The sequence below is a fragment of the Vitis riparia genome, chromosome 16 (genome assembly GCF_004353265.1).
Source record: "Vitis riparia cultivar Riparia Gloire de Montpellier isolate 1030 chromosome 16, EGFV_Vit.rip_1.0, whole genome shotgun sequence".
Lineage (NCBI taxonomy): Eukaryota > Viridiplantae > Streptophyta > Magnoliopsida > Vitales > Vitaceae > Vitis > Vitis riparia.
Window position 1 is genome coordinate 21,228,565 of NC_048446.1, and position 27,666 is coordinate 21,256,230.

The 27,666-nt window shown below is 36.6% G+C and overlaps 1 protein-coding gene across 2 annotated transcripts; it reads right to left on the bottom strand.

Moving 5' to 3' along the window:
• LOC117933650 (E3 ubiquitin-protein ligase DA2L) lies at positions 1-27,154 on the bottom strand. Of its 2 annotated transcripts, none has more exons than XM_034855124.1 (10): positions 26,876-27,154; positions 26,430-26,747; positions 25,985-26,036; positions 25,859-25,904; positions 25,674-25,755; positions 25,373-25,517; positions 25,157-25,259; positions 3,562-3,628; positions 675-1,275; positions 1-285 (listed from the first exon to the last, which is right to left on the bottom strand). In XM_034855124.1, the coding sequence occupies exons 2-9, from the start codon at positions 26,619-26,621 to the stop codon at positions 688-690; spliced, it is 1,275 nt and encodes a 424-aa protein (XP_034711015.1). In that variant the 5' UTR covers positions 26,622-26,747; positions 26,876-27,154; the 3' UTR covers positions 1-285; positions 675-687. The 2 variants fall into 2 exon arrangements, with proteins under 2 accessions (XP_034711015.1, XP_034711014.1); XM_034855123.1 differs by having other exon boundaries at positions 1-294.
• Positions 27,155-27,666: the final 512 nt, after the last annotated feature.

Here is a 27,666-nt window from a genome sequence, read left to right on the forward strand (position 1 = left end):
TTAAACATGGTGCATTAAACCACCTTTTAATCCCCTGGCTCCAAAATCCTTCTATGAACAAGCGTAAAGGTATTCTCCTCCAGATTTATATTACTTCCTATGAGATGACCATTTTCCAATAATGTTTTAGCATCCAGTCGTTTACAATCCAAGGGTTTCAACAACATACTCTCGCATCTGAATCATAAAATTTAGAAACCATTCAGCAGTTAAGATCTGTTGAACAACTGAAATGGCACCTTTACAAATTGCCTGCTCCCACACATCACCATTCTGTTTCCGGTTCTGCATCAACTAAAGGGCATAAGCAGACAATCTAATCAGTCATTGCGTTTTGTATAAGATCATTGTGATTTCCTAAATGCAGTGAACTGGGCTTGTCACTTATTCACTTACTTTCATGCATCATAACTACTATATTCATCACTTGTTCTACACAAATACACAATGATATACTAGTGTAATGGGGCCTTTTGCTCATGGTACCTGGTGAATGTGGTACACACAATGCGTTGGAATTTTAGAGAATGCCTAGAAAAGGAAAGGGATCTGAATAAATTGTAATAGAATAACCCAACACCCTTCCATTCGCCATACCAATCTCTGTTCCTTTTACATCCATGTGAAGGGGGGAGAGATAGAGAGAGAGAGAGGAAAGGAGAGTTATTTAGTACCTTGATTTTAGGACTATTGCCATGAAACTCCTTGTGTGCTTGTTCTAGCTCGAGCCTCAGCTAGCGAAACAGCCATGGCCAGCATCATCTGCTCCTCATAACTCTCAGGAACAATGGGACCCCCAACATTTTGAAAGCTGCCTTCAGCTTCATCTGTTGGTGGCAGCGCAGCAACCCCACCAGCCTCATCTGTTGCATCAGAGCTTGCATAGCTGGTCCCTGCTTCAGCCACCTCTGACCCACGGTCCACACCCCATTCTCCATCATCCTTTGTCACAGCCAACCCACCATCAGGTAATGCATCCATGGAACTCTCTATGGGAGGATAATTCTCTGGATATTGCTCCACCCTGTTGGAAAACCTACTACTGCCTGGAGGCATGTTGAATGCCGGCATATTTCCATTATAGTTAGTAGAGGATTCTCCACCCATTTGCTGACGCTCAGCAAGGGCAGCAATTGCACATGCAAGCCCACCAGAGGGGGATGATGATGATTCAACCTGTGGAGCCATAGCAGGCAAGACGTAGTGTTCTTCTGTGACATATTGTTCAGCAGTGGTAGTGTCACCATAAAGTGGGTTTCTGTGTCTGCCATTATCCTGCAATTATTATTTTTGTGCATTTACAAAAAAATTGTGTTTCAGCTGGACTAGTCTAGGAATATGATACGAGTGTCCAAACTCCCCCTTGTAAGGTTGGATTAGAGATCAAAGATCAGTTTGATAATTAAAATCAGAAACAGGCAGTATATCAACATTAAATGGCACACCATATTGCCTCTGCAGAACATATTGATTTTGTCAATGTTTTGGAAGACTGTTTGGACAGATTACAGCTTTGCATGGTTCTTAAATTCCAATATCAAACCCTAAGTAGATTCTCATTCACACAAATTTCAGGCTTGCACTCAACAGCATAAGAAATTGCAATAGGTCAGATCAATTCAGTGAGAAATACCTAATCTTTGGGAGGTCTAAAAAACTATTAAATCTACATGGATTTCTCTGCATTCCAGGGTATGCCATGTATGTATATGGTTACATATGATTAGCCTTTCCTGTCTGTTTCTTCTGATACAATATCATACAAGGTCCATTATAGGAACTTCTCTGAACATTAACCTGATGTCGATGTTTGGTAGGACCCAGCCAAAGACCACATTACCAAAGGAAAAAGATTATAAATAGAAAATAAGCAGGGTAAGAAAATTAAATATATTCAATTTGAATTAGGATTTGAAATATACACTAACCAAAATCTATCATATTTGATCAACTCAGATGAAAATATGCCTAGACCTTTTGAATTAATACCCTACTGGGTTCAGTCTATTAAAATGAGTTTCAGCAACATATATTGGTCTTGGTAATAGGGCATTGCATTCACAATATGTACATACCTATATATCTATACATGCACAATTGCTCTTGTCGCAGATGAAACAATTCAGCATATCTCAGTTTCATTTAATCAATTATTGCAGAAAACGCTCCTTTGAATGCACCCACTTCTTACCTTGCCACCTTAATGACAAGAAAACTTGAGCAAACATTGAAAAAAAAAAATGCTTTTAATACATAAAATGTATGAATTCTCCTCTCCTCCATTTTAACATGATTCACACGAAAACAACTTTAGTAAAAATAAAAAATAAAAATAAGAACTTGTAGGAGATAAGCCTATATCAGTTGATCTTTTTTTAAAATACATATTATATATATATATATATATATATATATATATATATATATATATATATATATATATATATATATATTGATAGGTAAAGGAAAATTTCATTAAAAGCCAAAGAGGCTAAAGAGTATACACGGAGTATACCAGGGAACAAAATAACAAAAACAACAATGCAACAAGCCTATCCCTTACTTGGTAGCTAACCAGTCTACAAAATCAATCAAAGAGAAAGTGTGTTCCTCTATATACACCCTAACCCAATTCACAAAAGTGTACAAAAAAATAGATTTAATTTCTTGGTCATTTCTCTCAACATCATCGGAGGCTCTCCTATTCCTTTCTTTCCAAATGGTCCACAACAGGCAGAGGGGGGCAGCTCTCCAAGCTTTCTCCCTTTTCTTGCCCACAAAAGAACCATGTCATCCCAAGAGGTTCCTCCTAACAGAGGAGTGCATCACCCATTGCACCCTAAAAAGGGAGAAGATCAGAAGCCATAACATTCTAGCCTTCTCACAAAACAAAAGAAGGTGATCTGTGGTTTCCTCTTCATTTTTGCACAGATAGCACCTATTGGGGATGTTCCAACCACTTCTCTTTAGGCAATCAATGGTGAGTAGCCTGCTCCAAGCCGCCTCCCAACCAACGAAGCTAGCCCTAATTGGAACCCAAGGCATCTAGATAACTCTAGCCGAGAAAGGAGGTCTAGTGCCCCTTGAGAACGAGTCATAAAAAGACTTGACTGAGAAAGTCCCATTCTTGTTCTCTCCACCAAAGCAAGTCATCCACTCCTCTTCTAATGGTCAAAGGATGAAGCTTACTTAACAAGCTTTCTACTTCCCCCACCTCTCAATCATTTAGGTGTCTATTAAAACGTAGCCCCCAGCTGGCCCCAACTCCATCCTCCTCCTAAGCCTCAGCAACCCATCCTTCTTTGTTGACTGCTAAATTAAACAAGTTTGGGAAAGCATCTTCCAGAGATTGATTTTCACACCACAAGTCCTTCCAAAATTTCACTCTAGTACCATCCCCTATGATGAAGCGGGAGTGAGTTCTAATGTTCTCCCAACCATTTCTGATGGTTATATATATATTCCTTTTTTTCAAAGCAACAATTAAGTTCAAGTGCTCAAAACACTGCAGCTAAATGCATGTGAAATATCAATTCAAGTTAACCAATTTAGAGTAATTACCTGAATGGAAAGCCAGATAGCTTCCATAACCATAATATCCTCAAGATCCAGATCAAATTCCTCATCCCTGCATTTACAATCAAATTAGTTATAATGCTACTTCTGTGGCATACCAAGCAAATCAATAAGCACATCTAATTGACTTGTTAAAAACTAGAGCCAAATCAATAGAACTTTGGAGCTGTAAGCTAAATTTCACTTCATGGTCAGAACAAGAGAAATTTGATCGTTGTACAAAAAATTTGTAATTAAAAAAGGAAGAAAAAAGAAGAAGAAGAAATCAATGAGCAGATGTATTTATTTCTTTGGAACTGTTGGCAGATGCTTAGGAATGGTACCGAACATTCAAAAAACAAATCTTCAATAAATTTTCCCCACTGCATGAATTCTCTGCCAAAGAGGTATGTGATGCTAAAAAATGAGGTTCTTCAAATTAGCACCATTGCATAACAGAATTAGCATTCAGCACTAGGCACTAGACAGAATATGAAGCTAGAATCCCAACACAAGAACACTCCACAATCAACTACTCAACATAATAGACAGTCCCTCTCTTACCATTTTTATGACCAATCCTGGTACCAGATTTAGAATTTTATCAGAGTTTGTTTCAATGTTGCTTATTTGACTTGGAAAAAGAATCAATTCTATTAAGATTTTGTGTCATAAAATATTGTGCTGGCAATTCCACTCCAAAATGGATTGCAAGTTTATATCTCTAATTCAAATTCCAGTCATTCACTCCACAACTTAAGGCTCTAGGAGTTACTATGTGACTCTTATCATATCATGTTTTAATCATAATTTAATTAAAACTAATACTAATCCCCTTTCTTGATATATATCTTGGACATTCATCCTCATCGTGTTTTCAATTACATCAGCTCACCCTAACTTAATCTACTTTCAATCTTGAAAAATCTCAAAAATGATTTTTGCATGTTCTCAAATTTGGTTTTAATCACCAAAACTGTTGCAAAAATCAGAGCTTAAGAAAAGAAATTCTAGCTATCCAATTGATCAAGGACTGCATCAACTGATCAAGAGTGAAATTTCCTCTTTGATTGATTGAGGCACTTGCTCAATCAGAATGCTTTTTGATCAACAATGCCAACCCAATTGATCGAGAGAACCTTCTCAATCTGATTTTGAAATTTATCATTATGGCCTTCGATTCTTTTCATTTAAAGTTATAGCTTGTTTTGGATTTGCTTCTTTACAAATACAAACCTGGAGGCATTGTTTTAGATGCCTGATCTCATGCAGTAATGCACCAATACTTCAAGGGGGTAAACTCTTTCAACATTTATTTACAGAAAGGAAAGGGGCATCTCAGTAAATTTGTAGATATGGGTTTTTTAGGATTAAAGTTAGTACTGCTTGATAGTTCAAGTTATATCAAAAATTTGAAATTGTTTCTTTACTATAAATTATTATTATAAATTCTTATTAGCCTTCTATTTTTCAAAACAAAAATGATTTTCTTAAATTTTCTACTTTCTAATAGCATCTACTTTATAAAATTTTTCGAAATTATTTTCCAAAAATTTTTCCATCTTCCAAAAGATTTTATTCTTTAATTAGTTTCTATTTTCAATTCCAAATCTAAAAACAAAAATTAATAGATTTTAGGAAAAGAATTAGGCCTAATAGATTACCATCTCATTTAAATTTTTTAGGATTTTCAAAAGCCTATAAATAGTTTATTACTATAAAGAGAAAAATAATTATGAACAATAATAATTTTTGTAAATGCAAAAATAATGCATGACAATACTTTTTTTCAAATTGCAATATTTAATGCTTACACTCCTTTTCTCTTCTAGTTGAGACTCCTGAAAAGCCTTGATAGAATCCTAGGATTTATTTATTTATTTCTTCTTGTTAATGGTGAGATTTCATCATTTTCTCTTCCAACTAAAACTCATAGAGCCTCACTAAAACTTTAATATTTACTTCTCCTTCTTTTCTTTTCTTTTGCTTTTTTTTTTCTTGTCCTTTTGCTTTTATTTTCTTGTGTGATGCCATAAACCATTTCTTCATCCCCAACCATAAATCCTATGAATGAAACCCTGACCCACCATTATTTGATTGTAAGCTAAGCTACCTTAGAATTGCACTACATTAATACCTTTGGAATTTCTTTGTAATGGAAAGCAAACAATTGATTTCATAGGAATACAACAGCACAAGATGAATGAGTTGCCTTCCCCCCCACCGCCACCAATAAATAAATAAATAGAGAGGGAGCAAGGGAGTGAGGGAGTGAGTGCGAACAACATTGAACTACATTAAAACCAAATATGGATAAGGAGAGGAAAGCACATTCAAACAAGAGCTACAAACTCAATGTGGCAAAAATCCTTTACAAAAGGCTCTAAATGATAAGATCCTTGCTTAGTCGAAAGATCAAAACAATGTTGTTGGCCAACCTATGGATACAAGGGAAGAAGCATTTCAAAGCCTGAAGAAAGTGAAACGATTTGTGCAATCACTAATCTAATTTTGCTTGCCTATGCTCCTCGACAAATACTCATGCTAACACCAACAATGAGTCTTCTTTTATCATAAGGTTGTTGAAGTCTGACAAGTTTAGAAAACACAGGCCTTATAGTGAAATAAGAATTTCAGCCCCAACGATCAAAACCCACCCCTATAGGTCTTCAAGAAGGCTCTTACTGCATATTGTCTATGATCTTTGAAACACCTCCATCCCTAATTATCTTAGGTTGTTTAGCAAAGATCATCATGGTTGAGCTTAGGTAGCCCTTTGGAGGAGGCTCCACTCTTAGAGAACCTCCACAGTCCTATTTGATATACTAATCTTCAATCCAAAATGATGATAAGCATCAGGACCCATGACATGCTGTAGTAACTAGGTGCTAAAAAGAGGAGAGGGAGAATGTTGACTCCCATAGTGACCCTATAGACATCTTTAAAACTCTGGTCATTTCTCCCTAGCTGAATCAATTAAGAATAATGGGCATAAAGCAACCACCAAAGAACTCTCTACTCTAGCCCTTACATCCAAAGCCGAAGAAGGTTATGGTTGTCATGTAATGACCCCAACTTTCATGCCTTTTTTTTTTTATGATGAATTTGTTACTCTATTGGCTGGTAAGGAAGTTTGCTAATAAATAATTGTAAGTTGGTAAATAGAGATTGAAGTCTTCTTTGGTGTTTAAAGGGTTGTTTGGGAGGTTGGATGATTCCAAACACTGTTAGGCAGAAGGTGGAGAATATGTGGTTTTAAGATATTGATCTCATGAAAACCATCCCATTGATCAGTTCAACCTTAATTGATTTTGCCAAAAGATTAGATTCAAGAGAAGTTTGAGATCATATCATAGGAAATCCTTTTGGTCTGTCGATCCTGGATGTGATATTAAACGGGACTTCCAAGACATAATAGAGAAAACAGGGGGAAATGCGAGACAAACAAGATTATACAAGTATTATTCTTCCACTTAAGGACAAATATGCTTTCTTCATACCACCTAATCTATAAGAGATCCTTTCTATATTTTAATTCCAAGTTCCAGAATTTGGATGCTCTAGAACTTTCACCCCAAGGGAAGCCCTTAGTAGAACAGTGGCCACTCCATTGCCTTAAAAACAAGGAAGCTAGCCCTAGCAGATGGTCATGATTCACATAGATGCTAATGAAGGTACTCTTGCCAAGGGTTAATTTTAAGTCCAGAGATTGACCCAAATACTACGAGAATGAACTTATATCTCATTAACCTAACTCTAGAGAAGAAAAATCATATAATCATCTGCTGCTATTCTGAAGAGAGGAAAAATCAAGTGACTTATCCATGCCCTTTGCAGGCCTTTACCCAACCTTTTGCACATCAAGTTTCTTTCTTTTTTTTTTTTACCAGAAACAAATATTGCATTTCCACGAAGTAATTAAATACAAAGGATAAGAAATTCTTCCTCCGTAGCAACTTTACATCAATAATATAAAAAGCAAGAAAATCAATTCCTCATGGAAGTGGAAAATTGCCCACAAAAGAGATCAAACACTAACACTACAAAACTAATTGATGATAAGCAAGTCCATATCTATAATTTCCATTTAGGGCTTCAACCTCTCCTAAGCATGGTCCCCTTATCTATGTAACTACCAAAATACCTGGTACACTAAAAGAAAGCAGAACACTTTAAGAGGGAAGACATGACATTTTATAACATCAATTAGTTAGACAAATAAATGCGTACACAAACAGTTCTCATGATTTCCCAGTGTGTTACTCATCAAAGCCACTTACAGGGTTTAGAGTGGTTTCTACCTTTAACCTATCTTGGAGAAGAACACTTTCACACCAAAAAATTGAAAAGCCAATGCTCTAGCCTCCACCTAACCATCTTGGAAAGCACAATGAATCACATCATTTTCCCCAAAATCTTTGCAACAACTCTTTGTAAGAAACTTTGAACCCTATTCCCAAAGCACATTAGTAATTATGGCATGCACTCATATTAGCTCTATTGTAACAATCCCATTACATGGTCTCCTTCCTTGATCGCCTTCTAAAGCAAGAAGGTGACATTTGCCTTGTCATACCACCGTAGTGTTCTCTCTCTCTCTCATAATTATTATTTGTTTATTGGGTTAACAAAATAAGAAGGCCAAACCTCTCAACCCCAAAAAGTTGGCAACTCTCTCTCTCTCTCTCTCTCTCTCTCTCTCTCTCTCTCTTGCCACCCCTTTTATTATTCTTATTCTTTTTAGTGGGTTCACAACGTAAGCAAACTCAACCCCTCAAGCCCAAAATCTCTGCAACATTTTCTTAAACAAACTTTATACTTATACCTATTTCCAAAGCACATTTGTTTATCCACATTTTTTTATAGAGAGTATATATAGTGCTCTGTGTTTTTTCCCCTTTTACTTGAAAATGATTGTCCTTTTTCTTCATAGCTCCACCAATTAAAGATGAAATTAGATGACATAGACTAGCCCAACCACTTGCTTTACATCGCTCTAGCCTCATCAAGATTAGAGAACTCTAGTCTGCATATGCTCAACCAAGCATTTTTTTTTTTTATTGGCAAATAGGAGTATATATATATATATAGATATATCAAACTTAAGTGGCGAACACAATATATCATAAGTATACAAGTGAGAACCAAAAAACCAGCTACAGTAGCTAGAACCCTACTTTTAAGATTTGGAGCACAACCATTGTATAAAATCTAACAAAGAACCTAGACCTCTCTAACCATCACCTAGAAGAAACCCTCAAGACCACGTATATAAATTAGATGTGAGGGAAGCCTTGGAGCTTGGGTAGTGTGTTCCCCCCCTTCAAAGGTTCTCTGATTTCATTCCTTCCATATCGTCCATAAAAGGCAAAGAGGAGTTGTTCTCCAAACCTTCCTTCTTTTCTTGCCCACAAAGCTACCATGCCATTCCTTTAACAAATCCTTAACAGAAAAAGGGAGAACCCACAAGATGCCAAAGAAAAAAAAGAGAAAGTGTCATAACTCTCTAGCTATCCCACAGTGGATGAAAAGATAGTTTTCCAATTCATCTGCATCTTTGCACATACAACAAAAACTTGTAAAACCCATCCCCTCCTCTTGAGTTGGTCCATAGTTAGGATCCCTCCCCAAGTTGTTTCCCAAGCAAAAAAACTCACTTTAATAGGTGCCCAAGAACCCCATATTATCTTTGAGGGGGAAGTCACTTCACCCTTCGCTTCCAATGCATCGTAGACCTCATAAAGAGCCCCACTCTTGCTGACTTTCCAAACCATTTTATCCTCCTCACATCTAATTCTACCAAACTTATTAAGTTTTAGAATAAAATTCTGATCAGCATCCATCTCCCAATCATGAAAATTCCTTGAGAAGCAAGGGTTCCAAGTGGCCATCCCTCCTACCTCCCGAACATCTTCCACCCATGCCTCCTTAGAAGTTGCAACAGTGAATAAGGAAGGAAAAGAATCCTTTAAAAGTAATCACCACACCACACATCATGTCAAAATTTGATTCTTTTTACGTTCCACACCTCGAATCTTGTTTTGGCTTTAAAAATTGCCCATCCTTTTCTAATTGACTTCCACAAGCCATCTCCATGACCTTCTCCCCTTTCCTTAGAGCACCAACCTCCCGATTCTTCACCAAACTTTCCCACTATAAGTTTTCTCCATAGCATATCCCTTTACGAGGCAAATCTCCAACACCATTTACCCAAAAAAGCTTTATTGATAGTGGATAAATCCTTAATACCAAGGCCCCCCTTTTTTAGCTTTGCAAGTTGTCGACCAATTCACTAGATGGGGTTTTTCTCCAAAGCTCCTCCTTCCCAAAGGAAATCCCTTTGGATTTTCTCTAATCTCTTAGCCGCCAACTTAGGAATAACAAAAGGGGACATGAAGTAAATTGGTAGGTTGCACAAATTACTATTGAACAAATTGATTCTTCCTTCTTTGGAGAGATATCGCCTTTTCCAAAAGGCCAATCTTTTTAAAAACCTTCCCTCCACCGCATCCTAAATAGCTTTAGACTTAAAGGGAGCACCGAGGGATAGGCCAAGTAGGTGGTGGGCAGTTTTCTTACTCTACAACCTGTCACCAAAGCTAACTCCTTCACATTAGGGATGTCCCCTATTGGAATAAGCTCACTCTTGCCCAAGTTACTCTTTAGCCCTGAGGAAGCCTCAAACCAAAGTAAAACCTAAACCATATAAGTAAGTTGGTCTGGACAGGGATCATAAAAAAGAAGTGTATCATCTGTAAACAGGAGGTGAGAAATTTCTAACCCTCTACCCCCCTTTCCTGCCCTGTAGCTGAGATGAAAGCATCCTCCACCACCCTTCACAAGAGAGAGCTTAAAGCCTCCATAACCAACACAGAGAGATAAGGGGATGGGGGTCCTCCTATCTCAAACCACTGTACTCTAGAAAAAACTTTGAGGAACCCCATTTACCAAGACTGAAAATTTGGCTGTGGAAATGCAAACCTAAATCCACTTAATCCATTTCTGACCAAAGCTCATTTTTTGCATCACCTCCAAAAGAAAACTCCAATTTACATGATCATGAGTTTTCTCTATTTCTAATTTACGCACAATCCCCCCTCTATGATTCCTCAATCTTGAATCAATGGCTTTATTAGCAATAAGGACTACATCTAAAATTTGTTTCCCTTCCACAAACTCAATTTTGAGAATTTGGCACCACTTTTCCCATCATTTTCTTCAACCTATTAGCAAGGACTGGCTAAAATTTTATACAAACTGCCAACAAGGCTTATGGGTCTAAAACCTTAAAATCTTCAACTTCGCATTTCTTCAGAATCAACACCACAAAGGTGGAGTTTAAACTTTTCACAAAGGTGCCCCTTTAAAAAAAAACTCTCTAAAAAAGCATAAAATCTCCTCCTTCACCAACTCCCAACAATCTTTCAAAAAAGCCAAGGAAAAACCATCAGATCTCAAGGCTTTATCCCTATTCAAGTCCATAAGAGTCTCAAAAGACGACTTTCTCCATGAAAGCCTCTTCCAGCTTGACAAAGTACTCATTGCTTAACGAATTGAGAAGCAGGCCATTTATATTCAGTCTCCACTCCCCCACTGGTTTTGACAGTAGCAACTTGGAGTAGTGAACAATCTTTGTTGGAATATTTGAATTCTCTATTACCCATTCTCCATTTATCCTAATTCTCCCAATGAAAATCCTTCTACGCCTTGCATTGGCTATTTTGTGAAAAAAAAATTGTATTTTTGTCCCTTTCCTTCAGCTAAGCCTCCTAAGACTTTTGCCTCCAAGAGGTTTCTTTAAGAGAAACTTGAAAGTACTCTTGAGTTTCCGCTAAACTTCTCGTTGAAACCCAAATTACATTCCAACATTGAAGAGGAAATTAGTTCCCTTTTGAGGAAAATGGAGGCAAGAAAAGGGTGTGAGATGAAGATCTCGGGGTATAAGAGGAAAACGTTTGTCTTCCCGTGTTGGGAGGGAAATTCGAAAAGTAGAGTGCTTCGTTAATTACAATAGCTTTCCTCTCTCAATTAGGGAGAGAGGGAGGAGCAATGGGGTGTAAGTTCCTTTTTTGCAAGGATGGTTCTTGCTCAGCTTGGTTGGGGGTTACGAGTGCAAAAGTGCTTCAAGGGTGTTTTTAATTTTTCTTTCTCTCTAAAGTGTAGGGATTTGATTGTTTGTTAGGGTAGTTGGTATTTCCTCTTCCTTTTCTCTTTCCTACTTACCTTTTGGCCTTTATTATATACTTCATGGGTATTTTGTTGCGCCAATTTGCTAGTGTATCTTTTACTTATCAAAAAAATAAAAAATGCATATTGGTTGTGATATTTGGAGACTCTACACCTAATAGTTTATTGAAATTATCTCTACGCATTCCCAACACTCTCAAAGCTAAAATCTTGTTTGGGTTGGCTAGGGGAGTTGATCACATCTTATCAAGTCATTGAGATGTTCACTAAAGAACACAAAGGTGTTGCATCACAAACATGAAGATAAGTCTACGTATTGGCTAGTGCAAGACTCATGGGAGAGGTAACATTTGTGTCTAGGTAAATTTGTGTACTTGATCTTTCATAATTAGTGAATTTGCTTGCTATCAATTGACCTATGATTTTTAAATTTGTAGAGTTTTTGGGGGACTCACTAGGTAGGTTTCCATGGGTTCATCGCATGTTTACTATAGGACTGATTGTTCTTTGTTTTAATAATTAAATATATTCAATCAAAGAACATAATGTAAAAAAATTAAAAATTAGATTTTTTGAGCTAAAATTAAGAAGACTACCTATTCATACCCACCCACCCCCTAAACCCCCCCTCTAGATAGTTCCATGATACAAGATCTCAAATTTTCAATTGGTATCAAAGTAGGAAGATATTTAAAAAATAAAAAATTAAAAAATTAAAAAAAAATTATTTGATCCTTACCTTTGTCCTTTGAATAAAAAAAGCAATAAGAAGTAATTGATAACTTTAATGAAGGAAAATTGTCAGTTTCTAATAAAATTGCCTTCTTGGAAAAAGAATTTCATGAGTGTCATAAAAGTAAAGTGTTATTCACTCTTGCAATAAATAATTTCCAGAAGTAATTATCTGATTAGAAAAAAGCTAGTTCTAAGAAAAATAAGAAAGTCAAACAAGCTACTTAGAGTGAATCCAAGACAAGTGAAAGTGAATAATAAGACTCATGACTCGTGAAAGTAAGGATGATCAAAATGAAAACTTTATTGTTTTCGCTTCTATTAATTCTGAGTTTTGATCATATGAACGATGTAAATTCTGATAATGGGTCTGAATGTGAATTTAATAGTATTCATGATGCTTATGAAGCCCTTCCTGAAGAAAGCCTAAAAATTAAGGCTCAAAGCATAAAAGTAAATTATTGGGCTTTAAAGGTGAATGAATCCCTTAAAACTAAAAATGTCAACCTTCTCAATGAGCTTGTTACCTTAGAATCTGAAAAAAGAAAATTTTTTTAACAAGGCAAAGTTTCTAGAGGCTAAATATAACACTGTAATTAATAAAAATAAAGTTTTAACCCTTGAGATTGAAAAAAAAAAAAAAAAAAGACTTGGCTTGTAAAAATGAATAAAACAGATCAAGTATTAAATTATTAAATAATTAGATAAATTTGGGTAAGTTTTCGGGTAATAGGAGAGGCCTATCTTGATTAGTCTACCACTTCTAATAATGAAAAGACAAACTTTGTTAATGCTAAAAAGGGAATGTCTATTATCCAAACACCTCCTAGGGCCATTTACACATTCTTTTCATCATGGGAATGATTGCACTAGTGATAGGTGTCACATTAGAAAGTTTGAAGTGCTCCATAGGCAAATTAGTAAGTTTGTGGTTGCATCTAAAGTATTAAGAGATAAAATCCTATTTAATAAGAAAAGAAAACAATATTCAATGGGTTTCAAAAGCTCCCACCCAAGCTAATCATAGGATGAAAATACTCATGCTCTCCATATTGGTACTTTAAATTCATCTTTAGTCCCTAAGACTAGACAAATTTGGATTGGAAAAGATAACCTAGCTGCACTTTTAAGGTAAAGGCCTTGTTTGCTTTAATTTCATTCCTTTAGAATCTCTTAGGATATATCATCTCCAAAGAAATCTTTTGGAACTTCTTCTCAATAGTGCATTTTATTTTATAGCCTACGGTCTTGTCTTAGTGTTTCATCTTTAATCCTTAGTGCTATGTTGATTTTCGTCCTCAGGATTTTCCTACTTATGTTGGTTTTTCTCTCTTAAGACCTAACTATTAGTGTGCTAGTAGTCTTCATTGAGTATAGGTCTTAAATTAAGGGGGGTACTTCTTGTTTATTCTTTAAAGCAAGGTCATAACTTTAATCTAGGAACATTGATATAGGGGGAGTCAGATTTCTTAGGATCCTAGGGTCATCCAATTCCATGTTTATGGTTTGATTTATGATTGTTGGAAACTTGATTTATTATCGTTTTCTTAAAAGTAATCACAAGATTTTGGAATTCATTGAAATGTTTCATCTTCTATCTATTATTCCTGGAAGCTATTTAGTTTCCTTTAAAAATATGATAACAAAGTAAATAGAGAATTTGATATGAAGGAACACTCAAGCGCCCTAAACAAGCACTTAATGCCTGATTTACCCAGTTTCCAAATTTTTCCAATTTCTCTGAGTTTCCAAATCCACTTTAGTTGATACTTGATTTCTAATATCTACCTAGTCACCTAAGGTTATTCGCTTATATATACACCTATTGGTTGTGCTATTTGGCAACTCTATGCCCTGTTTTTTATTATCATTATCTCTACGCATTCCTAACACTCTCAAAATTCAAAACTTGTTCGAGTTTGCTTGCAGTGATTTATCACATTCCCTCAAGTCTTTGAAGTGTTCACTAAAGAGCAGAGAAGTGCTGCATCACGGAGGTGAAAGTAACTATAGGTACTGAACAATGTAAGACTGGTGAGAGAGGTAGCAACTAGGTTCAAGTGTTTCTAGGAGACTTTGTAAGTGATTTTCCATGTACATTGCGGGTTTAGTATGGAATTGATTGTTCTTTGTCTTATTAATCAAATATGTTTAATCAAAGAACATGTAAAAAATTATAAATTAGATTTTTGGACTAAAATAAACGACTACCTATTCAACACCACACACCCCCCTCCCCCACCCCACCTCTCCTCCTCCTCCTCCTACTCCTAGGTAGTTCCACAACACAAGATCTTAAACTCTCATATTCCCATCACCATCTTCTTGAGCTCAAACATCTTCCATTCCACCATGCAAAGTCTTCTTCCCATAGTCCAACCTGCTTGCAACATTATAATACTTTTCCTAATTAAAGTTCATCATGTCTCATTTTTCTCCTTTCCACATCTGTACTTTCATAAAAACCAATTCCTTTTGTTTCTCAGCAATTAGCACCAAGAATCGTGGCCTTCTTATCAGTGAGAGTAACTGATCACATGAAGCACAAACATAAAAGTGAACAGAACCACTGCAAACAAGCATTAATTCTTGTACAAAGCAAGAGGCTTGTTAACAGAAAATCCAAAACCATAATTAAACTTTTCAACTAACAGTTCCCAATTAAATCAACTAAAAACCATCATCCTTTTTTATTTTAATTTTTTATTTTGAGTCTTTAGAATCTAAAAGTCTTCTTTATCAGAAATTTTGTTCAAGAAATTTCCATAAAGTATGTTCTCATTTCGTTTAGAAAATTTTAAAGATTTTAGGAAAGGAATAAGGGTCCTAATAACCTACTACATAGGTTATGTTGAGAAACATGGAACAAACAATGCTAGTGGACAGCCCATGCATAGAGATTTTTTTCCTTAATTAAAGGCTGAACTCTCTCCTTGGTTAAGGCTGATTTACATCCTAAATTAGCCTAACTGATTTTCTAGCTCTATAGTATTATATATTCCTAGTTGTAATTGCTCTTTCTCCTCATCTGCAATTACATTAATTGTCGTAATTTAACCTGGATTTTAGTTACTCCTCGTTATATAAACCTGCTGTATATGTTGCAATTTTGAACACATGACTTGAAGGAAATGCAGTTTATTTTTCCTCATGGTAACAAAACCCCCCTCTTTTCTGGGTTGTGTGTCACCAACCTATTAGCCTTCATCATTGATAGATTTAAAGCGCAGAATGCATGATACCAAACAAGGGAACCTTGCTGTGATTGCCTACTACAACATGATGACTCAACTTTGGAAAGAGATGGATCTCTATCAAGACCAAGATTGGAAATGCGTAGAGGAAATGGATGTGTCAAAGGTAACAGCTGAGGCCTTCAAGTTGCTGTTGACCATTCAAAAGCTCAGGATATGGGGCAATCAGGAACAACTTTAGTACCTTTTAATTCTTCTTCTTCTGCCAATATAGCCCAAATGGGCAACTTCCATGTTGGTGTGCATAACATCAAAACAAAATCAAATCATATGGTAGGTTCATCAAATATTGTTTTCTTCATATGTTCCTTGTTCAAGTTATCAAAAAGTAAAAATAGCTTATGGATCTCCTTCTTCTATTGTTGGAAAGAGTTCCATATGTATTTCGAAAGACCTAATACTAAATTCAGTTTTACATGTTTTAACCTTCTCTTGTAATCGTATTTCTATTAGCAATCTTACTCGTGACTTGAATTGCATGTCTAAGTTTTTTCCAACCCCTTGTGAATTTCAGGAACTATGTACAAGCAAGAGGATTGGCAATGCTAAGGAGGTGGACAGTCTACTTATTCTAGAAGAAGAACCAAAAGATGTGGAAAAAGCCCCTTGACTACTTCAATGTGAGAGTTCTACAAATTGAGAATGAAATAAATGTGGCATCTTAGGTTAGGACATCCAAGTTTTACCTATCTAAAGACGTTGTTTCCTTCTTTATTAAAAAATAGAAAGTGTTTCAATTTTTTAGTGCAACACTTGGGAACTTTCTGAACACCATCACTCATTTTCCTATTCAGGTTTAAACAAAATCTAGCCCAATATCTCTTTCTCATAGTGATTTCTGAGGCCACTCTCTTGTGAACACTGTCCCGGGTGCTAAGAGGTTCATTACTTTCATAGATGACCATATTTGTATATATTGGGCCTACCTTTAAGAAAAAACTAAGGCTGCCAAGATCTTTCAAAACTTTCATAAAATGATTCCAGCAGAGTTTCAATTTAAATCTGTATTCTGGGAATTGATAATGAGAAAGGGTATTTTTCAAACATCCTTGGAAAGAATCTTGATAAAAATGGAATCATTCACCAAACTTCTTGTTTCATCACAACCTTACAAAATAAGCTGAAAGAAAAAAAAAAAAGACACTTACTTGAAGTAGATTTCTCGTGGAAGTACCTGGTATTTTTATCACCTCACCTCGGATTCATCTCCTGCAGTTTGCATTTCCACTGATGCTCCTCTCCTCATTCACAATCGTCTGGGCCACCCTAGTCTCTCCAAGTTCCAGAAGATGGTCCCTCGTTTTTCCACTTTATCGTCGCTTCCGTGTGAGTCATGTCAGCTTGGGAAACATACTCGTGTCTCGTTCCCAAAGCGTTTGAATAATCGGGCAAAGTCTCCTTTTGAGCTTGTCCACACTGATGTTTGGGGTCCTTGTCGGACTGCGTCTACTTTAGGATTTCAGTATTTTGTCACTTTCATTGATGATTATTCTCGATGTACTTGGTTATTTTTAATGAAAAATCGAGCTGAGTTATTCTCTATTTTCCAGAAATTTTATGCTGAAATCCAAACCCAGTTCAATGTTTCTATTCGTGTGTTACGCAGTGACAATGCCAGGGAATATTTTTCAGCCCCATTTACTTCGTTTATGTCTCATCATGGGATTCTTCATCAGTCTTCTTGTGCTCATACTCCTCAACAAAATGGGGTAGCTGAACGCAAGAATCGACATCTTGTTGAGACAGCTCGTACTCTCCTCCTCCATAGCAATGTTCCTTTTCGTTTTTGGGGGGACGCTGTTCTTACCGCTTGTTATTTGATTAATCGTATGCCCTCCTCTGTCTTACATGATCAGATTCCTCACTCCCTTCTCTTCCCTGACCAACCACTTTATTTCCTTCCTCCTCGTGTCTTTGGTTGTACTTGCTTTGTTCATATTCTCACTCCTGGACAGGACAAGCTTTCCGCCAAAGCCATGAAGTGTCTCTTCTTGGGATACTCTAGACTTCAGAAGGGTTATCGTTGTTATTCCCTTGAGACTCATCGATACTTTATCTCCGCTGATGTCACCTTCTTTGAGGACTCACCATTCTTTTCCACCACTTCTGAGTCTCTTCCTGTTTCTGAAGTCTTGCCTATTCCCATTGTCTCCCCACCTGATGCTATGCCTCCTCGGCCACTTCAGGTTTATCATCGTCGCCCTCGTGTCGTTGCTCCTCTCCCTTTTGCTGAGGCACCTGCTGACTCACTTCCTATCCCTTCGGCTTCACCTACCCCGGCTCTGCCTTCTCCTAATGACTTACCCATTGCTGTTCGGAAAGGTACTCGCTCTACTCGTAATCCTCATCCTATTTACAATTTTTTGAGTTATCATCGATTATCTTCACCCTATTCTGCTTTTGTTTCTGCTATATCCTCTGTTTCTCTTCCAAAGAGCACCCATGAAGCTCTTTCCCATCCAGGCTGGCGACAGGCAATGGTGGATGAAATGGCTGCTCTGCACTCTAATGGCACTTGGGATCTTGTTGTTTTACCCTCGGGTAAATCTACCGTTGGTTGTCGTTGGGTTTACGCAGTTAAGGTTGGTCCTGATGGTCAGGTTGATCGCCTTAAGGCCCGCTTAGTTGCTAAAGGCTATACTCAGGTTTATGGTTCTGATTATGGTGACACATTCTCTCCGGTTGCCAAGATTGCTTCTGTTCGTCTGCTTCTCTCCATGGCTGCCATGTGTTCTTGGCCTCTTTATCAATTGGATATTAAAAATGCCTTCCTTCATGGTGATCTTACCGAGGAAGTTTATATGGAGCAACCTCCTGGTTTTGTTGCTCAGGGGGAGTCTGGTTTAGTATGCAGGTTACGCCGTTCTCTATATGGCTTGAAACAATCTCCTCGAGCATGGTTTAGCCGTTTTAGTTCTGTTGTTCAAGAGTTTGGCATGCTTCGCAGTACAGCAGACCATTCAGTTTTCTATCATCATAACTCTTTGGGGCAGTGTATTTATCTGGTTGTTTATGTGGACGACATCGTCATTACAGGCAGTGATCAGGATGGTATTCAGAAACTAAAGCAACACCTTTTTACCCACTTTCAGACCAAAGACTTGGGGAAACTCAAGTATTTCTTGGGAATTGAGATAGCTCAATCCAGTTCTGCTGTGGTCCTTTCCCAAAGGAAGTATGCTTTAGACATCCTGGAAGAAACTGGTATGTTAGACTGTAAACCGGTAGACACACCTATGGATCCGAATGTCAAACTTGTACCAGGACAGGGGGAGCCTTTAGGAGACCCCGGGAGATATCGACGGCTCGTAGGTAAATTGAACTATCTCACCATTACTCGTCCAGACATTTCTTTTCCTGTGAGTGTTGTTAGTCAATTCCTACAGTCACCATGTGACAGCCATTGGGATGCTGTAATCCGCATTCTTCGATATATCAAAAGTACACCAGGCCAAGGTGTGTTGTACGAGAACAGAGGTCATACTCAGGTTGTTGGTTACACAGATGCAGATTGGGCTGGCTCACCCACAGATAGACGTTCCACTTCAGGGTACTGTGTTTTATTGGAGGTAATCTAATATCTTGGAAGAGTAAGAAACAAGATGTAGTGGCCAGATCTAGCGCTGAAGCCGAGTATCGAGCTATGGCTTTGGCAACATGTGAACTCATATGGTTGAGACATCTTCTTCTAGAGTTGAGATTTGGAAAGGATGAACAGATGAAACTCATATGTGATAACCAGGCCGCATTACATATTGCATCCAATCCAGTCTTTCATGAAAGGACCAAACATATTGAAGTTGACTGTCATTTCATTAGAGAGAAGATCGCATCAGGATGTGTTGCTACAAGTTTTGTTAATTCAAATGATCAACTAGCTGACATCTTCACTAAATCTCTCAGAGGTCCTAGGATTAAATATATTTGTAACAAGCTTGGTGCATATGACGTATATGCTCCAGCTTGAGGGGGAGTGTTGAATATAATGTATTTATAGTATATAACCTTTCCTTGTTAATATAGGATACATGTATGGTAGTTAGGACTCCTAGCCTTGTATATATATATATTTCTCAATTGTAAGTAGATCATTACATTAATGAGAATTAAGGTTTTTCTTCTTTCTCTCTCTCTCAACAACTACAATACTTGACTTCCTTCAATCATAGTAGCTCAACTGCAGTGTTTACCATTTTTCTTTGACCACACATGGAACTCTTACGAAGATAATGGAAGGATATGCAAACCAGTACAGAGCAACAAGAACTGTTTCTAGAATGTCTTATCCCAAAATTGAAAGGCTATTTAATTGTATATTACAAAGGTCAACAATATCAGCCTATTCTGCCTTGTGTAGAATAGACTCTCTAGGCTTGAGAACAGAATTAAAAAGTAGGGAACAATGTTTCACTTCAATCCTCCAAGATAATTAGGAGGTCAGAGTGGAAAATCCACTATCACCAAATTTAGTTTTATAATTTTAGCTGCAATGACTGTACAAAATCACAAGAAATCTTGGATGGATAATGCATGCTTCAGAAGTTGGACACATCTAGAACTTCCCCTTACCTTCACAAAAATATTATAATGATGAAATGTAAACTAGGAAATTAATTTACTCTAGAGCCAAAATTATTCACCAAATTCTTGCATTTGTTAACACACCTGAATCAGTTAAAAATCCATACTATTGTATAATAGGATCTTCATTAACCAGTGAGAAACTCCAATATCCATTAATGCCAACCATCACCATTAAGTTGCAGAGCTGTTTAACATGCTCTATAAATGTCAATAAAGATGGGCACATGATACCTACCGATGCACATGGACTCATAAATATATGCTACACAATCATCATGATAAAACAAGATGGGTGCATCTCTAGAGGACACATCATCACAGCCCTCTCACCTATTAACAATATCACCCACAACTAGCACAAGTACCTATAGTTGCAACCACCTTGTCAAACACCATCTAGTCCTAGTTCCTACTGCCACCCTAATAGACATTTTCTGCTCCTCCAGCCTGGTACCACTCATTGCAGTTATAATGCTAGTGATCTTGCCCCTGCTGCCAATTCTCTGCCATTGTTAACACTGCTCTATCAAAATGACCACTGCTCCTAATAATTCAAAAGGAAACACCTACCACAGTCCCTTCAACTGCTGTAGCTATGGTATCAGTACTCTATGCAGAATAATTAATAAGAGTGCTACATGCTGTCCCATCTCCACAGTTTTCTCCCAGACACAAGTGGTCGAAGCTAACTTTTCTTGCACCAAAGACCCAAAGGGCTTTAACTAACAAGTGGCTTCATAGGTTCTTGGATAATCACATCACTGGTCATTTCAGAAGAAAGATTTGACCTTTGGAGCCCCAGAATCTTAGTTCCCTTTCTCACAATAGGACATCATGGCAACCTAGTGAGTACATGAAAATGCTTTGCTTCCGGAGTGGATAACTAAGCTTCTCAACACCATCAAGACATGGATACTCATCTACTGCAAGTGCCAAGAGGAGTTTTTTTAACCATATCAGGATAAAAGCATTCACGCCATAAGATGAATTAGGTGTGGTGACTACAGATGAGTTTATGCCACATCTCCAATTTGCTAAGGGGACATTGGGAACTTATTTCTGTATCTTCACCCAACCACCCCCATCACTGCAGCTTTGGTGACCCAACTGAACAAATGTGGTGACAAGACGTGAGTAGCGAGGGGCCTTCCACGGTGGAGGTCCGATTCGGATCCCTCCGTTGTTTCCTTTTCCTCTAAATCACCATATCACACAAGACATATATGATGAAAAAGGGCCCAACCAAAAAGAGAGAACACTATCTTCACTTGCTGATTGTACTGTCCTATTCTCCTGCATCAAGAGGGTACACCTCCAAGGACTGTCTCCAAATGTTTCATCTTTACCTCAGTCATTATGAAGATAGGAAGGTCAAATAAGCTGGATGCACCAACATTTTGTGTACAACTTGCCTCACCATCAAGTACTTAGAATGATATGAAGATTTTAATTTGGTGACTAAAGATAAGGTCCACTGATACATGATTGGATCAAACAACACCTAGCCTGTTTCAAATGAGGAAGAAAAAAAAAAGTCGACCATATCATAGAACATGTATTTCTGTCAATGCAATTCTTACCAAAAAGAGCAAACTAGCAGTAAATATGGTACCATTTCTTAGCTCACAATGCTTTTAGCATAGTTGGCTCCCATCCAAAGAAATGATCTACAAATGGGCATAAGGGTCACCATGAAGGATTTGAGGGACTGATTGGAGCTCAAATAAGTGTTCCAATGGCACATAAATGCTATAACTTATGTAGTATGAAAAGTTCAAATCAACCAACTTAACCCAAATTGATGCTTAGACCCTAACCACAATCTCACTTCTATTTTGAGATTAATCTCAAGTTCAAATGATGAAAAAAATGCTATTTTGCAAGAGTCATTTCCAACCAAGGTAAAATAAAAGGGCAAAATATGCATAAATGGGAGACTCAAGACTTGAGAAGCATGAAGAGTCCAAGCAAGGGCAAAATGAGCAAGTCATGGGCACAAAAAATGATAAATGGGTGTTATGGAGTAAAATAGATGAAACTATGGAAGCGGAGGTTTGAAGCAAATGCAATCGAGTTCAAATGGAATTTGGAACTTGAAATCTGGCAACAGCACAAATCCTAAATTTGAGGTGAATTCTAAAGCACATCATTTTGAGCAAGCTGCATATGGTTTCAAAGCTCGAAAAGTTAGCAATCTAACACTCTAAACGGTTTGCGAATCAAAGCTGAAACGAGGAAGATTTGAGCATTTGAAGCGAACTATGCAGAAAGAAATGATGAGTTCAAATTTGACAAGTTGGGTTCTAAATGGTTTTCCAGCCACTTAGAACTCAAAGGAATGCAAAGATACAATTAGCAATGGCTTAGTTTGAGTCTCCATATCTATTTCGAACAAAAGAAGCACATTTTGAACTCCAAAACATGGAGAAACACGATGTGCAGTGGATGAGTTCAAAATAGCAAGAAATTTCGAACGCACCTCTTGGATTTCGAACTCACCTAATTTTATCACTTATAAGTTCAAAATTGATTTCGAATTCACTTCCATTTTGAACTCAGGGTCTGGACATCGAGTTTTAGCTTTTGAAATACAACAAAATAAGTTCCAAATGCCTCCATCCAATTCAAAATGAGCAAGAGTCATTTAGAACTTGTAATTTCTCAAGTTTTTAGATTGTTTATGATGTATTGGAATAAATGACCAATTAGAGTGTGCCACATAATAAGTTTATGCATTTTAGATATAAACTCTCTTAGTTTTAGGTTTTTAGAGATCTTAGAGATAAGTTTTGAAGCTTTGAAGTTTTGTTAAAGAAGATAACTGTTGCGTTTGTTTCCTTTAGCTTTGATTCAATACATTATTTTTAGTTTCTTTTAATTCCATACATGACATTTTGATATATGATGGATTGTGCATGTGACAACACTCCCATAAAAGGCTAAAAAGGCATCCTAGGGAGTAAAGTATAAAAACCTAGGATTAGGAACTAAGAAAACAATGGGTAAATAAAGATAAAAATAAGATTAATGAATGGTTGAGGTTATAAATCATGAAGTTTTAGATCTCTAGTCATATTAGAAGATGATACAAAAGTGCATTACTTGATGCTAGCGATTCCCAACACCCCTTAATCACTAGTTATCCCTGTTTTCCCCAATGTTATCTACTCTAAGACAAAGCTACAAAGGGTATAAATGAGCCAAGGCTTGAACTTGAAATTAATTTCATTCATTTGGTGGTGTTTGGGAATCTAAATTAAAAAGGGAAATTAGATTTTGGATGCAACTTTGAGTTATGACACTCAAGTTGATCTCGAATGACCAAGGATCCTAAAAACCATAAGATTACCACAATTGAGAAACCCTTGTTCACTCTAACTTCTATTCTCGAAGTTGGATTATGGAGCCCCCTTACTCAAATCATTTGAATTAAGAATCAATATTTGCTCAATTTGTAAATTAGTTTTCTTGATTTAATTCTATTTCATAAAACCAAATCATATACTGTTTTCACATTTGAATTTAGGTAAAAGCAACTCATTTGACCTAGTTTTGACCATTTCCATAAGTCAATCCTTGAGAACGATAACTGAAACATTGCAAAAGTCATAGTAATTCCTTCTCTGGTTTTTCTTGACTAGAGTTGCTATGTAATTAGGTTTGGTATTTTGGTACAATATTGTGGTCAGGGACTGGATGTTTTGTCCGGATTTTAAATCTTCTATAATTGAGTCTCTCCCCTTCACAAGTCCAAAATCTGAACTCTCCGGTAGAGACCCTTCAAGGAGGAGCTATTAGCCTCACAAACTCATTTTCACCTCTCACTTTGCTCAACTCTCCGAAAAAATTGGGACAGCTCAACATGATCAACCACCATTTGGAAAGAAACCTTTATAAATGCTAGGTAACAATTTTCTATTCTAATTTCATTATTTTGAAATAATAACTACAAACTCTATATATTCAAGCTTTGAATCAAAAGATATAGGTCAATAAACTTATAATACTTTTGAACATCTCTCTTGAGCTTGAATGTGTGTATATTAAAGATCCTAGGAGCAAGCCTATACCTACTTCTGGATAACAGCTCATTCTCTTCAACATCAGCTTGGCATTTTTCAAGTTGTGACCACCAGGGGAAAAAAATTAGAAAGGAAAAATAGTCATTTTGAGTATAAAGGCACATTTTGCATAGTTGGAATACCCCCATGCAATTTTGAAATTTCTGAACTCATCATCCCATTGTCCTTAGTGAACTTCTGCAGAAAAGACTCTTTTATCATAAGCATATCATAATCCTAGCTAAGGAACAGCAAATTTCATATATAAAAGAAAAGCTCTAGAAACAAACATAATTCCCTTACAATCATAAAGTAGTGAAAAGCACTCCCAACAGTAAAGCATTTTTCACCTTTATTCTCTCAAAGTAAGGAAAGTTGAAGGTAAACTCTATCTGAAACATCTTGTTGCGAGTTTTAGTTTATAATCCCATCTTTTTCTAAGAAAACACATTGCATAACTACCAATGGATCAAATATTCTATAACTTGTCAAGGCAAAATTATCAAACAAATGTCATCTTCATCTACAAGATTGAACAAGAACTAAATAACTATAGTAAGGAAAAACCAAAAAGCAATTTCAAATTAGAAAACAGAGGCAAGAAAAACAAAATTCAAAAATGCCTTTGAGCAGTGCCAGAATTTCTTCTTTTTTACCCATTTTAGATTTATTGTTGTTGAAGAAGAACCATATGTATACTACAGATGAACAAAAAATTTATAACAGCAACCAATTATTCTTCTTGATAGAAAAAAAAAATGACAATATAAGAACTTCCTATACCTGTTCTGTCTTGGAGGTAAAGTCGGTATGATCATTGATGCAGCACGTGGGTCTTGAGAAGAAACAATTTCATCACCTTCCACAGGAGATCTGAAAGATGGCACTGCAAACAAAGCAAAAGTAGCACAAAAATGTGACAAGCATAAGAAGAAAAAGAATTAGAGCAATTTAAACATTGGCCTACAAATAACCATCAGAATTTCAATGAAAGGATACCCGCTGTTGTGCTGTATTCCACCTCTCCTTGTGCCAAAATGCTGCTTGAAGAACTTATCTCTTGTCTTTTCTGCATTCTCTCTTCTTCATCCTGAATTTCTTTTTGCCTCATTCTTATTTTAGCTTCTATAACCCGTTGCTCTTCCTACAATGGGATACATGTATTAAAAAACTGAAGCTGGATTAATGGGCTGCACTCGTAGGAAGAGCACCCCCAAAATTTCATGAGACTAAATCAGTGGCACAAAAAAGTAAAGATAAAAGTAAAAAAGAAAGATGAAAATAAAATAAATGGTATTACAATTTGCTCTATGCCCTTTTCTTCCTTTGTCTTCACACCTCGATACTCCACAGCATAATTCGCTGTTTTGCAGTAAGGACATCTTGTAATGTTAAGTAAAAAAACACAATGTAGAAATCAAACGTCCAAAAACAATCATTAACTGCTTAAATGTGAATCAAAGAAATATGAAAAGTGAAGGATACTGTGTTGGACGAGTTGAATTAGGGTTCTTCATCTGCAGAAAACACTCTGGTGCAGGGAAGAGAAATCAAAAAACATCCAGATATCAGCAATTGCACACACCATTTATGAGAAATGCAAATAAGTACCTGTACAAATGCCTTTCGTACAACATCTTGAGCGATTCAAACTTGGATAAAACTATAACACAGGAAAAAAAAAAAGTCACATAAAAAGAAATAACAAACCTAATTAAAATTCAATTCAATCCCTGCAAGCCAATCAATAAACCTAGGCTAGTTGAATGTTGTTCCGTTGATTGCTGGAGAAAAGGACAATTAAAAAGAAAAAAGAAACAAAGAAACAAAGTTGCCAAACTCCATCACCTTGTTTTTATCCCCAGAAAAAATAATTTAACGAAATAATCAACCCAATTGCATAAAATGCAATAATTAGTTTTCCCTCAATGACTGAACAGCATGAAATTTCACATTTTTTTCCTAATTTCTTTTCTCAGAAACCCATCGAGGGAAACTTCAAAGAAGAAAAAGAAAAAAGAAAGAAAGAAAATTGAGAAAGCAAAAGTGTAGAGACCAAAAAGCAAATTGGGCATTCTTCGAAATCATTGGTGGCCTCTTCGTCTCCGGGATAGCAAGGAGCAAGCTTGGAATCAAGTATGAGCTTCCTGAGCTTCTTATGATCCACATCTTTATGCTGATACAGCCCTTGTGGCCTCGTGTACTTGTCCTCCACCACTTGCCTCCTCCTCCCCAGCTTATTCCCCATTCTCAATCAAACCCTCCTTTTCAATTCAACACCCACAATCATCCATCTTCTGTTTTTTCCAATTCCAAACCCTAATTCTTTTCTCACAACACAGACATGTTTCCACCTCAATTGCCCCCTCCACTCCTGCATACCAACAAAAACCACAATAAATTCACACCATCCGAAAAAGGCCAGCCGAAACGAAATGCCACTCAACTTTAAAAAACAAAAACACAAAAACAAAAACACAAAAAGTAAACGAAGAATTGAACCTTTTTTTGTTCGGTCTAGAGAGAGAAAGTATGAAGAAGATGAAGAAAAAGAGTATCTGTTTATATGTATATATCAAAAATATGCATATAGAGAGGTGCGGTTGGAGATCGAGAGATTTGCCAACAGGAATTGGAACACGATCAGAAGTTTCTGCGAGCAGTGAGAAGGAGTTGTTTTATTTATGCCTATTATTGTTGTCTTTGTTTTTCTTGTTTTGTTTGCTTTCTTTTTTATGACATAAAATAAAAATAAAATAAAAAGAGGAACGGAGAATGAGTCTCGGGAGAGAAAAATGAAGTTTAAGAAGTTGGAACTTAGACGAGGCAAAGCAAGGCATGGGGCGGTAGAGTAGTAGACCCGAAAAGAATCAGGCTAAAGCAGCTGACGACTGCATCTCTCACTCACCTCTATGGCGCGTGCCCACACTTTTCCTATCTCCCACGTCACTAACATAGTTTTTTTTTTAATCACTTTAATTCCTTGACTTGAACGCCGTACCATCTAACACACCAACTTTAATACGGCGTTGTCATTCGCTTAATTACGTATCCTCTGGTTTCTTTCTTCTTCACACTCTCTTCAAATAAAATAATATTTTAAAACCTAAATATAAAAAATAATTTTTACAATTTAAAAAAAAATAGGACATGATCAAATGGCTATGCTTTTTTAAAAAAAAATAATAATAATTAAAATAATTCTTATTTATTCTTTAAAACCTATTCTATATTTCACTTTATTTTTAAAAATTTTTAAAATAGGTTTTTATTTTTAAAAATAAAAAATTAAT